Source organism: Micromesistius poutassou (genome assembly GCF_964030765.1).
Source record: "Micromesistius poutassou genome assembly, chromosome: 6".
Lineage (NCBI taxonomy): Eukaryota > Metazoa > Chordata > Actinopteri > Gadiformes > Gadidae > Micromesistius > Micromesistius poutassou.
Window position 1 is genome coordinate 8,510,078 of NC_140276.1, and position 17,500 is coordinate 8,527,577.

General features: G+C 47.1%; 1 protein-coding gene across 1 annotated transcript in view; it reads right to left on the bottom strand.

Annotated features, from left to right (window-relative positions):
* Positions 1 to 547: 547 nt before the first annotated feature.
* ablim3 (actin binding LIM protein family, member 3) overlaps positions 548 to 17,500 on the bottom strand; it is a gene marked incomplete at its 3' end in the record, with an annotated part of 39,203 nt that continues 22,250 nt past the window's right edge. Inside the window, exons 4-16 of the mRNA XM_084469148.1 lie at positions 15,294 to 15,409; positions 13,630 to 13,756; positions 12,970 to 13,063; positions 9,433 to 9,520; positions 8,971 to 9,029; positions 8,699 to 8,770; positions 6,474 to 6,635; positions 6,016 to 6,045; positions 5,506 to 5,632; positions 4,695 to 4,787; positions 4,000 to 4,050; positions 834 to 968; positions 548 to 564 (exon numbers count right to left, since the gene is read on the bottom strand). Of these exons, the coding sequence (XP_084325274.1) occupies positions 548 to 564; positions 834 to 968; positions 4,000 to 4,050; positions 4,695 to 4,787; positions 5,506 to 5,632; positions 6,016 to 6,045; positions 6,474 to 6,635; positions 8,699 to 8,770; positions 8,971 to 9,029; positions 9,433 to 9,520; positions 12,970 to 13,063; positions 13,630 to 13,756; positions 15,294 to 15,409 (1,171 nt within the window). The remainder of the gene's footprint in view (positions 565 to 833; positions 969 to 3,999; positions 4,051 to 4,694; positions 4,788 to 5,505; positions 5,633 to 6,015; positions 6,046 to 6,473; positions 6,636 to 8,698; positions 8,771 to 8,970; positions 9,030 to 9,432; positions 9,521 to 12,969; positions 13,064 to 13,629; positions 13,757 to 15,293; positions 15,410 to 17,500) is intronic.

Genomic DNA, 17,500 nt, shown 5'->3' on the forward strand with positions numbered 1-17,500 from the left:
TTGAAAAGAAAAAAGATAAGTCAAGTGAAAAAGACAAGTGAACACAACCAAAACCAAACATGTCACCTTTTCCACTCAACAACCTCCCGACTCGGTCAATGAAGAACTGAACAAAGTACGTGCTGGTATAATGAGGTCAAAGGCAGCCGGGCATCACAACCTCACATTCTGTTTGGCTCCAGAGATCAGTCTGCAGCTCAGCCAATCGATCTCCTCAAATAACGAAGTGATCGGGGCGGATCAGAGACCGTGTCATAGTCGATGACCTAAACTCTACGGACACAACCTTAATGGTATCTCCCGAAGCAACATGAGGTCGGTCACTTGAGTAGAGGAACCCAGCCATGAGCGCGATTATGGCAGAAATACTGACTCCATACTGATACTGAACTATTCAACTAGAACATGAGTATGCACTGTGCACCGTACACTGTTCAGCACAGCGTGATGCCTTCACATGTTTCTTATGCTAATTGGCTGAAGGAGTTAGTTTGTCCAGCAGGTCCAGACTGAACCGTGTATGGAGACAGGATGTGAGGTCACGTGATCAAGATGGTCTCCAGCCTAAGGTCAAAGGGGCAGCAAGCCACATTTTCAGAAGAGACAAAACCAATCCGCATCGGTGCACTCCTAACCATCTCTGGAAGGAGGTATCCCTCGTGTGTGTTCCTTCTCCATGTTTCTCCCCTTTTGGGGATTTTGGGGAGAGTTTGCCCAACCCCTTCAGAGGGCTTAAGAGTATGAGGGAATGATACAAAGTGGGCCTGTGAAGCCCCTTTGAGGCCTTCCCGGGCTCTACAGGGGCTTATCCACACACAGTTGAGTTGACCTACTTCGAGGTGAACTGGTGTAGGGGTAGTAGTCAGACTCGGACTGGGCGTAGGACTCTGGGGAATAGGTGGAGAGCCTGGAAGATCTGAGGATGTCCTCGCTGGTCCTGCTCTTAGTGGCTGCGTCCGGGTGGTTGTCTGGGGAGAGAGGCAGGGAGGAGGCTGGTGAGAGAGGAGAGAGGAGAGGGAGGGAGGGAGGTGAGAGGCTGGTGAGAGAGGAGAGAGGAGAGGGAGGGAGGGAGGGAGGGAGGGAGGAGGCTGGTGAGAGAGGAGAGAGAGAGGGAGGGAGGGAGAGCCTGGTGAGAGAGGAGGCTGGAGAGGAGGAGGCTGGGGAGGGAGGGAGGGGAGAGGAGAGGGATGGGTGAGAGGGGAGGCTGGGGAGGGAGGGAGGGAGGGAGGGAGGGAGGGGAGAGGAGAGGGATGGGTGAGAGAGGAGGCTGGGGAGGGAGGGAGGGAGGGAGAGGAGGGAGGGGAGAGGAGAGGGATGGGTGAGAGAGGAGGCTGGGGAGGGAGGGAGGGAGGGAAGGAGGGGAGAGGAGAGGGAGTGAGGGGTGAGCCCCAGAGGTGGGTCTGAGCTGCGGTTCTTTCAGGATGGTGTAGTGCTGTGTGCTTAGGAAGGAAAGGGCTGGTTATTTATCCCAAGATATAAACAAAATTCACTGAAGTACATCGTTGATCTCTATTAGTACCAAACAATAGAAACACGTGCACGTAAGAGTATGTACAGGAATGAAGGAATGAAGTTTAAAAAAAACAGTTTGTACAGCCAGAGGAAGTCCATGGAGGGGGAGACATGCAGTGTAATGGGAGGCTAACTGCTTCCCATTGGGCTAGCTCTATTAGCCATGCTGAACCCAGCCCAGCAGCCATTGAATTCCTATAAACACGATGTGTGTGATACTGATGCCAGACGTTCCCACGAGGCTGGCACTACAGAAGACCACTCATCCGCTACACTACACAGCACACACACACACACGCACGCACACACACACATTCACACAGACAAACACACACACACACACGCACTGACATCCATTCGTTAACACACACACACACACACACACACACACACTCACACATGCATTCATGCACTGATGCACACACGCATGCACACACACACACAAACAGTCACACACACACACACACACACACACACGCACGCACACCCCCATTCATTCACACACACGCACACACAAACACACACTTCCAAGGGGACCGGCCACCAGAACTAACAAACAAACATACTAACAAAATATGTCGAGACACACACAGATGGACGGACGGACAGGGAGCAGGGAAGCAGGAGGTGGGTACTACACACAGACAGATGGACGGACGGCCAGGGAGCAGGAGGTACTTACAGGGTAGTGTGCCGGGCAGAGGATGGAGGGAGGGTTTTAAAGGGGTTGGAAGCATTCAAAAAAGAAAGAAGGGGTGGAGTAAAGGGAAATGTTATTGGAGCAACTGTCGAAAGACGGTTAGTGGAGAGTCAAGACCCATATGGTACACCAAGAGACAGAAACGCTTCAACAAATGTGCATCCAACGTTATGGAAAATGTATATATTTTCCACCGAGGTGGCAAACATGTCTTTACTTATTAGTACATTTCAAGCCTTTGGTATGTTTTACATTTGATAGGATTCAGCTTTGTGTGTGTGTGTGTGTGTGTGTTTCTCTGTATGGTTTGAGCCGTGTGTCATCCGAAGCTTTAAGACAAGAGAGAGTGATGATCAATATCAAGTGAACGGTTTAGCTGCTGAGAAGTGCAGGATCAATAATACGGATGCCAAGATGTGCGGGGAATGCCAATGTCCTAATAAAACCAATTATTACAGGCCACATGTCTTAGTCATGAGACCACATTGTGGTCAGTTCCTGATCCTCCTATTGGGTGGTTCCATTAATGGTCTGTTCTTCCTTCTTGTTATTCGGAATCATGAACTTAATCATCGGTCCTTGCTATTGTGACCACTGACACACACACACACACACACGAAGACACACACACACACACACACACACACACACACACACACACACACACACACACACACACACACACACACACACACACACACACACATAAACACGACAATGCACATACAATAGAGTAGGATTTAGTCTGATCCAAAGGCTTGCAATGTACACATGAATTACAACGTTCACACAGCTTCACAGACTTCACACTGACCACTAGCAGTACCATCAACAGTGACACAATAGCAATAGCATGCAGGGTTACATCTGGGACAGAAAGATCCAACCAATTTATTTTCCAGAGTTCCTAATATATGGTCAAATGAAAGATTAACCAATTGGATTACATATTTGAAAACATTTAATAAGATACTACCTGACTGATGGTATCTTATTTTAGGAACTACATTTTTGCCTAAAGTCCTCATCCAGAGGATGAGTTAAGCACAAACTTAATTCCTAAAATCCTTAAAATCCATAAATCCTTCCTTAGTAATCCGTGAAGGTGTGGTAGCCACCTCAATTACCCTCAGAACTGTCCACTTAGCAAGTCTCGCTAATCCCAATTATTCAACAGCCATTGGCTATTGAGGTTCTTGCAAAAAAAATAAATGAACGCTTAAATCATATAGTACATTTGTAAGCCTAATAGCTCTTTTCTAATATTCCCAAGGAAAACATGGAAAAAGTTAAGCCACTGAAATGACAAGTTCTTAGTAATCAGTGTTTCTTCAGGGCCGGACGCGCCTGGTGTGTAACCTTCACTTCACAACCAACCTCTTGAATCCCTCCATCCAGGAGCTTACTACATTATTAATATTATTAATATTAATAAATGGCACAAGCCCATGTCTCCGCATGCTTAAACTGATATCAATCCAGCACACACACTTTGAAAGTAACCTTATAACTACAATTTCTAACCAGCCAAGCTCTACTACTGTATCAATTCTATTGCATCTATGGTATCCAGGCTACTCTTAAGCGTATCAATATATATTTATCTTAGTTAATTAAGGTTTTATTTGGCCGATAAACTGAGCATAGATTCTAGTTCATTACGTTACGAGCCGGATAAGGGAAACATCAATAGGTCACTTGAAGCATCTATCAAATATTCAAACACAGCACGGCTACACTGATAGGACGACGAGGGGCAGGCTAAGGCGGGGCTAACTGCACTGTACCCGTTTTCTTATAGATGGGCGGCTTCCTGTAGATGTTGGGGTCCCCTGTTGCTGAAGAGAGAGAGAGAGAGAGAGAGAGAGAGAGAGAGAGAGAGAGAGAGAGAGAGAGAGAGAGGAGAGGAGAGAGAGAGACAGAGGAGAGAGAGGCAGAGAGGAGAGAGAGGCAGAGAGGAGAGAGAGGCAGAGAGAGAGAGAGAGAGAGAGAGAGAGGAGGATAGGAGAGGAGAGAGAGAGACAGAGGAGAGAGAGGCAGAGAGGAGAGAAAGGAAGAGAAGAGAGCGAGAGAGAGAGAGAGAGAGAGAGAGAGAGAGAGAGAGAGAGAGAGAGAGAGAGAGAGAGAGAGAGCGAGACCAAGAGAGGCGGGTGGAGTGATGAAACATGGAGGGTGGAGGAAAGCAGGAAGATGTGAGTCTTGTGTGTTTGTTGACTGGGCGTTGGGGGGAGGAGGTTTAGAGCAGGAAAGGGCAAATGGGGGAGGTCTGGAGGTCAAAGTGAACAATGAATGGAGTCGGGATCACGTGTCGTTTAACTCAATGGATTCATATCAGCCCACTTCCTAACCCTGAACAATTTAATAAAAATATGAGGCAAAAATAATCTCTCAATGATTAGCATGTGTGACATGGACAGAGAGAAACAACGCTAAAGACAAGAGAGATGGTTTGGCACTCCTTGGGTACGACAGAGGCTCCTACCAGGAACGTGGAAGTGTTTTGGGGGCTGATACATGGTAGGGGTGGACCGCCCGTCCTGTCCGTAGTAAGGTGAGCTCCTCCCACTTTCAGAACCTGTGTCCAGCCACAGCCAATCAGAGCCAAGGAGCAATGGGAACAAAGAAAATAACAGCGGTGTAAAAACAGCTACTGCTACGACTCCATCTAATGCTAACACACAAAACACCTTCATAGTATTTAATTACATGGAATGAATATGAACAATATTGATCCAAATAGAGTATTCTTTATAGCAATAAACAGGAATCTTTGATGTAATGCTAAAACGAACGTGTGAAATATATAATAACAAATAGAAATGGAGAGGATGAAAGATTGTTTACTCTAACACCATGGAAGGCTGCTGCAGGAGAAATCGGTGGAAAACTCAACCAATCAAAATAAACGGCAGAATCAGCAGGGAATGTGCAAATGCTGTACGGCCACCGTTATCGAATAAATACTTGTTTTGTGCTTTGTTTCATGTTCCGAAGCCAAACGATGAGGTGGACATTTTATTTTCCCTTTGAATGTTTTTTGGAGCATTTTAATGAGTAAGCTCTTGGAATAAGATATGAATACGTTAAGCTGGATGAGAAATGTATAAAAATGACAAATAGTTCTATATAATAAATAAGTATCAGAGCCTTATGCTAGATGCTTTAGAGCGCTCTTACTACATGCACTGCCAGCACTAGCGCTCTAAGCGATCATGGGTGTGTTCCAGTTGTTCAGCGAGCTGCTCTGGAATGATCTATAGGTTCCTGGTGTCACGTGTGCCGGCCTGACGCACCAGGGTAGCCGTAGTGCAGTGGGGAGCGAGGCATGCTGGGAGACATTCCCTGGCGGCTGAACGTTGGGGAGTCGATGTATCCCGGACTGGAGCACCTCCTCTGCTTCATATCCGGGCTGTCGTAGTCCTGCCGACGCACAAGCACACACACGCACGCACGTGCGCGTGCACACACACACACACACACACACACACGCACGCACGCACGCACACAAACGCACAACAGTGGCGGATGACTTATGGGGACCAGTAAACACTCAATGTCACGTTTACGAGCCCCAGTGAGCACATCAAAGCTAGAGACACACTTGTGCTCACTGTGTCGGTGCCAGAGTTTATCCCCATAGGAGAGCGGGAGGAATAGCGTGGCAATTTGGTTTTCATGCCACAACTGGGACTCGCAAGAGGCACATAAACAACAGCGCGGGTAGTGACATGGATGGTGAAACTATGAAAGACGGGCCTGGGTTTATAACCCCTATTTAAATACCAATAGATGGAGGTTCTTACCTGGGAACATGGAGACAGAGTGCCAAGTGACTGGTGGAACAAAGAGAGAAGAGCTGTTGTTAAATGGATTGTGGTTTATGTACAATTATAATCTGTGTTGGGGTTGATACACGAATTATACACCACACAACGTCCTGGGAGTATTTGTAAATATTTTTGTCCTTTAGTTTTTTTACGAACATTACACAAATACAAAAGGTTAGAATCATATCACCAAAATATGGCATTGCAAAAAAGCACATAACATAACAAAACAGTGAAAGATTTACAAATAACATCACACCCAGGACGGACCAAAAGGAAATACACCACGGAGCCAAACAGCTGGATGAGGTAATGGGTTCCTGGGGCTTTCCCGCCTCTAGAAGCGACTCCCACCACTTCTAACCAGCAGCAGCGACTACAACATGAGGGGCCGCCTGGCGGCGGGAGGCAGTGGAGTGTGTGGGCAGCAGTACCTCCCCATAGCTGTAAGTGTCTAGCCTGTCCTCCTCTGACATGTATCTGTGGTAGGGCTGCTGAGCGGAGGCTATGAGATCCGGCTGCATCTCGTATATGGCCTTGACCCGGGGCAGGGCGGCCAAGTCCTTATAATTTAGAATCTGACTCTCCAATCTGGCCTAGAGAGGGACACACACACACACACACACACACACACACGCACACAACCACAACAACCAACGCACACACCGCAGACAGAGACGACAACACTGAACATGAACTGTGTTGCAGAATGGTTTAGCCACAGAGTATGCAGGGTGGAGGATGATAGCCGTGCTCACTGCACCGAGCCGTGGATCATGCAGAGGTGAGCACAGTGAACGACCGAAGAGAGCTGAACGTGCACAATCGTGCGCACACTCCTGCACACACATGCAGGCATGACACGTGCACGCACATCCAAAGCCCATGTTCATACTGCACTGTCGGTGGTTGACCTTCAGCTGCTTGTCAGCATAGTGTGTGTGTGTGTGTGTGTGTGTGTGTGTGTGTGTGTGTGTGTCTGCAAGCAGGCGTGTGTTGTATGTGTAAAACAGAGCGAGAGTAGAGAGAAAGAGAGGGAGAGCTAGGAGATATATATATATATATATATATATATATATATATATATAGAAAGACAGAAAAAAAGTTGCAACATATACCGGTAGTGGTACAGGGATAGAGCGAGAGAGGTAGAGAGAGGCAGAGAGAGGCAGAGAGAGGCAGAGAGAGGTAGAGAGAGGCAGAGAGAGGCAGAGAGGTAGAGAGAGGTAGAGAGAGGCAGAGAGAGGTAAAGAGAGGCAGAGAGAGGTAGAGAGAGAGGCAGAGAGATAGAGAGGTAGAGAGAGGCAGAGAGAGGTAGAGAGAGGCAGAGAGAGGTAAAGAGAGAGGTAGAGAGGCAGAGAGAGGTAGAGAGAGAGGCAGAGAGAGATAGAGAGGTAGAGAGAGGCAGAGAGAGGCAGAGAGAGGTAGAGAGGCAGAGAGAGGTAAAGAGAGAGGCAGAGAGAGGCAGAGAGGCAGAGAGAGGCAGAGAGAGGTAGAGAGAGGTAGAGAGAGGCAGAGAGAGGTAGAGAAAGGCAGAGAGAGGTAGAAAGAGAGAGAGGCAGAGAGAGGTAGAGAGAGGCAGAGAGAGGTAGAGAGGCAGAGAGAGGTAGAGAGGCAGAGAGAGGTAGAGAGGCAGAGAGAGGTAGAGAGAGGTAGAGAGAGGCAGAGAGAGGCAGAGAGGCAGAGAGAGGTAGAGAGGCAGAGAGAGGCAGAGAGAGGTAGAGAGAGGTAGAGAGAGGTAGAGAGGCAGAGAGAGGTAGAGAGGCAGAGAGAGGCAGAGAGAGGCAGAGAGAGGCAGAGAGAGGTAGAGAGCGATAAAGAGCTAGCAGTCAACAGAAACTGAGCGAGCTAGGTGGAGAGAGTTATAGATAGAGGTGTGCCCACCGAGGGCAGAGATTAGTGTGGACGACAGACTTGCTCACACAGCGTTTTCTACTCATCCATCATCTCTGGCAGAAAGGTCATTGATTATGTGATGTGAACAGAGTAACGGTGATGCGGGCCGGACCGGACCGGGTCAGGGCAGACGGCTACACGGACAGCTCCATACATGCTAATAATATTAATAATAATAATAATAATAATAATAATAATAATAATAATATGGCAGCAACAGCGAGGCTCCACATCAGCATGTCTCGGCAGAGCGCTGTGGTCTCGTGGAAGCGCTCCAGCTCTGCAGGGAAAAGCTGGTGACATAGGCAGAATGTCACCAGCTTCAGGGCCTTGCCCTGAAGCCAGATCTATTGTCCCTGTAACGCAGCGTGGCTCCTGTTATGGAGCTCTAATCGACCGCTCAACCACTGGTGTAAATGTAATCTGGACTCCTTGGCACAGGGAGAAAATAACCACAAATCAGGAGATGATCCTTCCTGGCTTTGTGGAAGGCAATATCTCTTCCCTCTTGATATTGTTTGAAGACAATATATGAATATGATTAATTGTCCTTCCAATTGTAATTAAGAAATATTTCAATAACCTTCCAGTTATAAAAAGTGTTTGTGTGAGTTGTTGATACCAGTAGACTGTAGTAGGCCTATGATACAGAGTCAAACACCAGCGCCTTGGCTGTGCACTAATCATTCCTTGGCAAAGTGCTTGTCTGTGCTCTAGCATAGGTCACGTGACCGAAGCTTGCGATATGATAAGTCCAACTCACACATATAACCCTGCTGGGTGAGCCAATGGAGGAGCCCGGTGGAGAGATGGAGGCCTCTGATAGACGTCTGTGCTGCAGGAGGGAACCAGATACAGAACGAACGAGAGAGATTCAGAAAGAGGAGAGAGGGAGAGAGAGAGCGAGAGAGAGAGAGAGAGGGGGAAATAATGTGAGAGAGAGGGAAATAAAGCACACAGGAGGATTGGAATCACTCATAATAAAATAACATCTGCTTGAGTCCAAGATTTGATTTGATTGACATCCTCTCTCACCCTGAGTCTCCGCTCGGCCCTGGCAGCCTGCTTACACAACGGGTGCCACACCTCGTTTCCTGAAACAATAGAGGGACATGAGCCACAGTCGAATGATAGCATAGCGGTGGATTCAGAGAGCAAGCAGGAGGGGGAAAGAGAAAGTGGGAAAAGGAAAGAGTGCGAGCATGTGAGCAAGAGAAAGAGAGAGGGATAGAGAGAGAGATAGAGAGAGGGATAGAGAGAGAGATAGAGAGAGTGATAGAGAGAGAGATAGAGAGAGGGAGGGAGGGGGAGAGTGAGACGGAAAAGGAAAAAGAAAAGAAAAAAGGAGAGGGATAGAGCAAAGTATCAAACAAAAAATGATGAGAAAAAAGAAAGAGAGACATAGACAGAGAGAGAGAAAGAGGGAAGCGAGAGAGAGAGAGATGGAGGGTGATAGAGACAAAGAGCGAGAGTGGTAGCAGTGATGAGAGCTAGTACCTGTCAGATACATCTCCTCGCCCTCTTTGAACATCAGGTTGCAGCGAGAGCAGCGAGCGCAGGTTGGGTGGTAGTGCTTCCCTCCAGCCTAACACAGATTCACAAGAGAGGGGGAGGAGAGGAGGGGAGGGAGGGGAGAGGAGGGGAGGGGAGGAGAGAAGGAGAGGAGAGGAGAGGAGAGGAGAGGAGAGGAGAGGAGAGAAGGAGAGGAGAGGAGAGGAGAGAAGGAGAGGAGAGGAGAGGAGAGGAGGGGAAAGGAGAGAAGGGGAGACAGAGTGGGTAAAGGAGAGGAGGAGAAAAGAGAGGAGGAGAGAAGAAAGGCGAGAGAGTGGGAGAGTAGAGGAGATGAGGGAGGAGAGAGAGGAGAGGAGAGAAGGGGAGAGAGAAAGAGCTCCTTTGTAAGTAACATTGATATTACATTAGGCATGTGTGTGTGTGTGTGTGTGTGTGTGTGTGTGTGTGTGCTCGCCCCTTTTGGAGACCTCTATTTATAGAAGCTCCTCTGACATGTGACCTGTGTCAAGGTGACATAGGTGGGGGGGCGTGATTTTATGTGTGGTGAATCTGAACATTCCTGTGCGTGTGTGTGTGTGTGTGTGTGTGTACATGTGTACTCGTGTATGTGTGTGTGAAAAACAGATGGTGGGGCTGAGGGTCAACGAGTCGACTTATTGCTGTATGCATAATATTTCACCTTGATTTGCACATTGATAGGGTATCATTAGGTTATACAAAACCTTTGCGATTATGTAATGGATGATGCGATTGGTTGGAAATTAACTCAAAGACACTATCTGTCGACCCTGTTTGTAAATTGTACTTCTGCTGTGCAACATTTTTTTGGCTAACCCATCGATGGCTTCGCTTCACATCTTAGGTTAATCTGCTGGACACCATCTCTTCTTCCTCCGCTGCGGTCGGGTTACGTCTGTGGCTCGATTCTGCTAAAATGGAGCCCACTTTCTTGGTCCGTATAAATAGGCTGCCTGATTTACCGTGTAAATGATATAGGCCGGAAATTAAAGCTCTGAAATACAAGAGGACTGTCTCCCCTATACTCTGTACGGTCTCCGTCTTCTCTGTCTCCCCTCTCCTCCCTCCTCGTCTCCGTCTCCTCTCCTCCCTCCTTGTCTCCGTCTCCCTCTGCTCCTCTCATTAAAGTGACCACCTCTGAGTCTAAAGACTTCTGACAGAGGCTCCAGCGGTACAGTCTGGCCGACTGGACGGTATAGGGAACGGATTCTGTGTCGCTAGAGAGCCTAATGATGATGAGACACACATTCACACACACACACACACACACACACACACACACACACACACACACACACACATACACAACTATTTTGTATTTTCCTTTCAAAACTCCATGAGTAACATATGTTTTAGACACATGTGCACACACACACACACTCTTACCCTTGCAAAATGGCATAAAACCATTAGAATTGGTTTGGTAAACTCCATGAGTTACAGATTAGTATGGATGAGTAGGACACACACACATGCACACACACAAAACAAATTACCTTAGGATGAGCAAGAAAGAGAAAGAGATATTTCTTTAGGCCATTATTATATCTAATTGTCTGGATTTGTATTCTGCCTCCTCGTTTTGCTTCTTCTTGACGTGGCCATGATAACCCTCCCTGTCACAGAGTCTCACCAGGGGACCTGTTCAGATCCACGCTGTCTACAGAGGGTTGCTCAAGAGGAGAGCATGATGTTCTCGGTGACCTGACCACTCGTCATTTCAGTGTTGAGAAAGAAATGTCCACGGCATTTCATTTTTGTTTCCGTTGGAATCCTTCCTCTGTTCTGCATTTACCTCTTTGTTGAACCACAGTGAAGACAGCTTGTTTCTTTTCATAAGAAACCTTGACAGTGATGAACAACAAGACTCTGACAAGCACAGGCAACACACACACACACAACAGGGACTCGCATACACTCACTGCTAGGAGTGCACGTGTATGCAAGTGTGTGTGTACTTGTGTACGTGTGTTGTGTGTGTGTGTTGGGGGGGGGGGGGGGGGGGGGGGAGTAAAGGGATCATCAAGTTGTTCACAAGAGGCAAATCATGATGTTTTGCCTCCATGTCTGTCCTCCCCTTTGGTGTCTTGGGTCCCAGAGGGAGGAGCTCTGGTCCCTCGCTGGGCTGCACAAAGCCCTGCACTACATCACGCCCTCCTGCCAGCTGCTACCATCACCTCTGAGTGTCTCTGTACAACCTCTCTCTCCCCTGGAGTCTTCTCCTCCACCTGTCCAGGTGTTGTCCCCACGCTTTGCTTCCTTTATCCATACAAAAGGCCACCCAGACACACACACACATAAACACAAACTGGAAAACACACACACACACAGGCGCACAGACAGGCACACACACAAACACTCAAACACACACACACACACACACACACACACACTTCTATCTCTTTTCACAGATGCGTCAGCGTACAGAAAGCCTTTATAAGTGTGCTTTTATCCTTCTCTTGACAGCTCCTCGCTCTCTCCCTCCTTTCACCCTATCTCCCTCTATCTCTCTCTTCCTCTATCTCTCTCTCTCTCTCTCTCTCTCTCTCTCTCTCTCTCTCTCTCTCTCTCTCTCTCTCTCTTATAGCTCTCATTCCATCTAGCTCTCCCTCATCCCTCAACCTTCCACTCTGATCTATGTCAGACGGCCTCTCTCCTTCCTTCAGTGGAGGCCAAGATGTGGCCTTGTCTGTACTGGCTTGTAGAGACAACACTTCTTTCACCGTTAGTTAATGATGGCCTTGACGGTGTTAACAAATCTTAGAACCACTTAGAGCAACTGCCCAGAAGCGAGACGCGTCACGATTATCAGTCGATATTTGACACAGCTTGAACATGTTTAGTTATGTTGGGTGGAAAGAAGTTGAAAGAGAAGCAGCCTTTGTATCATCGTGTCGACTGTAACTCGACTCTCACTCGCCCTCGAGCACAGCAGGGTGTAAAGCGTGGTGCTCAGACCGTTAGTACGTGGGGACTTGATGACTGCCTCCATGTCAGCAGTCGACTTACAGCCTTCCTAGAGCAAGACGCCTCCACCCTAGAAGGACTTAAGGAGCGAGTGAATCCCCTGTTTTTTGAACATTGGAGACAAACCGGAAGGATTTCATTGTGAATTACGCTATTATTTTAGTGACAGTGACAAAATATTTTTTTGGTCACTGTCACTTTTGTCGCTTTTGTTGTTTTTAAAAATAGCGATCAAATGTTGACAGACGTCAACATTTGATCACTATTTTTAAAAACAAATTAAAACCAACAAAAATAATATGATTTTGGGTTGACAGGCCCACGAATGACACAAATCCACAAATTCACTGTTGTCATTTTGGATAAACGGACCATCTGATTTAAAACAAAACGATAAACCAGTCATTATTTAATGAAGGCTATCTCCCTACAAACTGTTCTCCTGTACGCTCTACACTCCATTAGATCCTCCCTTCCTGTTGGTCACAGATCTCCTGTTCCCCTCCAGTCCCTCGTCCCCGTCATCCCCCTCCTCACCTCCAGAACCCGGCCACTGATGTATCTGCAGCACGTCTCGCATTTCACCCCGAACTGGGCGTGGTAGTGGCTCTCGCAGTACGGCACTCCGTCCCTGGTAACACGGTGTAACACAGAGACACATATTGAGGGGCAGAGTATCGAACACACAGCCGGCAGGTCGTGTTTCATCAACGGAAGATAAGTACTGATTTATTGTGATTAAACTGCTGATGCTTGCATAGTCGGCTGTATCATGTGAATACATTTACAGCGAGAGGGAACTACGAGTTGTCCTATATATCGGTATGTAATGCACTGCATTACACTATCGGGGTCAAGTGTCCAGGCCTGTGTGTGTGTATGTGCAACAACAATCATGTATACCCATTTGTAAGTGTATACACATTTGTGACTTTGCCTGTTTCTATGCATGCTTTAATGCAGTGTATCTGCTGCTGTTGGGTAAGGCGGTCATGTGTGTTTGTGTGTGTGTTTGTGTGTGTGTGTGTGTGTGTGTTTGTTGAGTGTGCGTGTGTGTGCATGTGTGCTTGCATGTGTGCACACAGATGCGTATGTGTGCATGTGCGCATATGTGTGCATGTGTGCGTATGTGTGCATGTGTGTGTGTGCATGTGTGCGTACGTGTGCATGTGTGTGTGTGTGTGGGTGATCACTGACTTGCTGATGTACTCCCCAGTGAGAGCGATGCTGCAGGTGTGGCACCTGAAGCAGCTGACGTGCCACTGCTTCTCCAGCGCCAGGAGGGACTGACCCTGTTTGATCTCATCCCCACACCCAGCACAGTCTGGAGGGGGAGAGAGAGAGAGAGAGAGAGAGAGAGAGAGAGAGAGAGAGAGAGAGAGAGAGAGAGAGACAGAGAGACAGAGACAGAGAGAGAGAGAGACAGAGAGAGAGAGCGAGTGAGAATGTCACATTTAATCATGTTGACATCGATTTTAGATTCAGTAGACACTTTAATCAAAAGTAATTTACAGTGAATTCAGATACATGGCATCTGGAGCACAGATAGAGTCGACCAACCTATACGTTGTTATTTCAGCTTTGCTCATCAGCCTCTAGAAATAATATTGATTTCCATGTGCCAATAAAACACATTTAATTCAACTGAATTGAGAAGATGTAGAGGAGGCCAATTAAAAGAACACAAAGAGACGGGGATGAGCCGGGAGGAGAGGTGGTGACCCGTGCTGCTGTTAACTAGCTACTGTGTTGCACAGTTCAGTCCTCCTCCTCCTCCTCCTCCTCCTCCTCTGACAGAGTCCAGCCGAATCGATAGCCTACGTAATGCAGACACGTAGCGGGCTGAAGCTAAAGTGCTGCTGGACGTGATGGACTGGAGAGGCCAGGGGACGGGGGAGGAAGTGTCTGGTGAACGGCAGCAGAGCATTGACTGAAACACCTTCAATACATTGACCCCCTTCTGGTTCTCTCACTGCTGGATCATCTCTCTCTCTCTCTCACCCTTACTCTACTCTCTACTCTACTCTACCACACACACACACACACACACACACATACACACACACACACCATACACGCTTCTCTTCCATGAGGAGAAAAGGTCCACAGTCACGTCTTCATTTTGACCAACCCTTCAACCTAAACCTAAACCCTAACCCTTAACACTTCAACCTAAACCTAAACCCTAACCCTTAACCCTTCAACCTAAACCTAAACCCTAACCCTTAACCCTTCAACCTAAACCTAAACCCTAACCCTTAACACTTCAATCGTTTGAATTACTCCACTTTGCCAGACTGGACTCAGTAATGCTCTCTTTGAAACACGTGGATCTATAATCATTATTTTCCACTTGGTAAAAGGTAGACAGCCGGCTCTACTGCATCTGAAATCGTTTTGAAGCGGGAGAGTGAGCCGGCAGGGAGCTGTAATACCCTTAATGCTAACGCTAATTCTAACGCTAATGCCGAAATACGCACTCAGTTCCCCGCCCAGCGACTGTTCAGAAACAAGATGGAGCCAAGATGGCCGCTGGGTGAAAAAGGCCAATGGGAGCTGTTGAGGTTAATATGCTAAACGTAAGGGGAGCGGGGGAGCGGGGGACTGCACTACAGCAGTCTGCCGTCTGTCTGCTATCAACCAGCAGCCGCTGCAAGGCACACTGCCCAACAGCAACTACCTTATTACTACCTGCGCTTATTCTAATTAGGTGTGTATGTTTGAAGAAAGAGGTACATTCATAACTGTGACAATTGTTGAGACCTATTGCTGATTCCTATATTAATGATTCCTATATTGTTGATTGCTATATTGTTGAATCCTATGTTGTTGCTATTTCTATTTTTAAAGATGTGTCTTACGACTGGGTCCGTGGATCCTGATTGGTTCGTTTGGTTTGACCAGGGTGTGTGAGCACTGTTGGCACACACAGTCCTTTCCGCTGAAGGTCACTCTGTCTCCAATGGGGAAAGGTTTCCTGGTAACATAGAGAGAGAAAACAGAGTCAAAAGACACACTCACACACTCACACACACACACATACACACAACCAAACCTTACCTCACACACACACACGACTGAACCAGCCCAAAGCAGTATCATAAAGACTGTGGGAATTCAGAGCGCTCACAGTAATTAAAAAGGTTGGTTAGGACAGAAACAAGACTGGGTGACAGGTCACACCCGTGGCTATTGGCTAACGCGGCCAGACAGCGTGTACGGACCCAGACAAAATAACAGGCCTGCTCAGACAAGGGGGACAGGAGGGTTAATGGACGTATCCTTCAGCGTAGGAACCTGGTCAGAGAGGTGGTAGTGGGGTGGGTGTCTGCCCAGAGGCCTTAGTGGAGGCTGAGCCATACAGCTGGGGTAGTCCCTGGCTGTGTCCCAGTGTGAAGGCTGCAGCCTTGCTACAACGCTTCCTTGCCAGTCGCGTCCTTTGGAGACGAGGCTGGAGTGCTGCCTAGTGTTTGTAGCGTTCAGAGTTTGGAACGACTTGCTAGTGTGGAAGCGCTTCCCCTTTTTGATACTGCTCCAGTGGTAAATATTGTAATATTTTAATTGTTGAAATTGTTATTGGATACAGTAGTATGTTTAAACACCAGCTACGTTCATATTAAAACAAATCAATCCATGCAAAATATAGCCTATCATTACGTTGCAAAAACGTTTGAAAAAAATCGCAGAGGTCTTTAAGCTTAATTTTTTGCATTTACGTGATTAATCTATAAAAAGCAATAAGCCACGAAATATTTCTGAAAACGGCTTTATACACATCACCCCCTGGGTTCAGAACATGGCTGGTATCCCCTGGTCGTGGCTGACATTACACGGCATAAGAGATAATCCCATATAAACATAAACACACACACACACACACACACGCATGCATACAAACAAACATGCATGTACGAAATTGCACACATATACATGCTTAGACACACACACACACACACACATGCATGTAAAAAATTGCACACACATACATGCTTAGACACACACACACACGTACGAAATTGCACACACATACATGCTTAGACACACACACACACACACACACAAACACAAACACAAACACAACCCTCTCGTTCTTTTTCTCCCTCCCTCTCTGTCTCTCTCTCCAGATTGTTGACAGCCAAACAGCTTCCATGGGATCAGATCAAGCACATTACGATTGAACGGTCTGTCTGTTTTTGTCCGATTCTTCCGGGGTGTTTTTTTGTGCAGAGGCTGGATTGATTTCCTTTTGGAGTGTGGAGGTTAACAGCGTGAATGGGGGAGCTAAAAGGCTTAGGCTGGGCTGTTTAAGGGGACCTAGCAGCCTCTAATCCTGTTAGTCCCACCGCGGGCGGCGCTGCCAGGCCCTCAGGGCGGCTGGAGAGACTCCAGCGGAGCACACGCACACACGCACATGCACACGCACACACACATGCACGCACACTCACGCACGCACACGCACGCACGCACACACACGTGTGGAAGCTCGTAGGTGTGTGTGCACTGTGTACGTACATGCACAGATGCATGCATATGCATACATTATATATTATGTGCAAGTACGGAATGATTAACAATTGTTAGAAGTTTAAACATGACCAAATTAGGGCTTAAAATTATGTGCTCATTATTTTTTTTTTCCAAATCCATTTAAAAATGCATTTATTTATATTAATTTGTTTGGTATGTGCTCAGCCATCAACTGGTCACAGAAACAGTAGTAATAACAATTGTATTCTGTGTGTGTGTGTGTGTGTGTGTGTGTTGTATGTTACAAGTATACATCAAAAAAATCACACAAAGACAAAGACTTGACTGACTAGATCCATTTAAATAGTGTCTTTGTGTCTCTGGCCTTTCAACTGTAATATCTACGGCCCCTGGTAAATACTTGACATGAAGCCCCTCGTTGTTCAACTGAATCATTTTCAGGTCCCTCAGCTGATGTCAGTGGAAGACTTCCTTCCAGGAAACCCATTGAAAAGGTTGTGAGGTCTCTTTGGAAAGCTTTCAACTGTCATCTAGGATAACAATCATGAAACGTGAATTTTATTTGATAATTAATTTATTT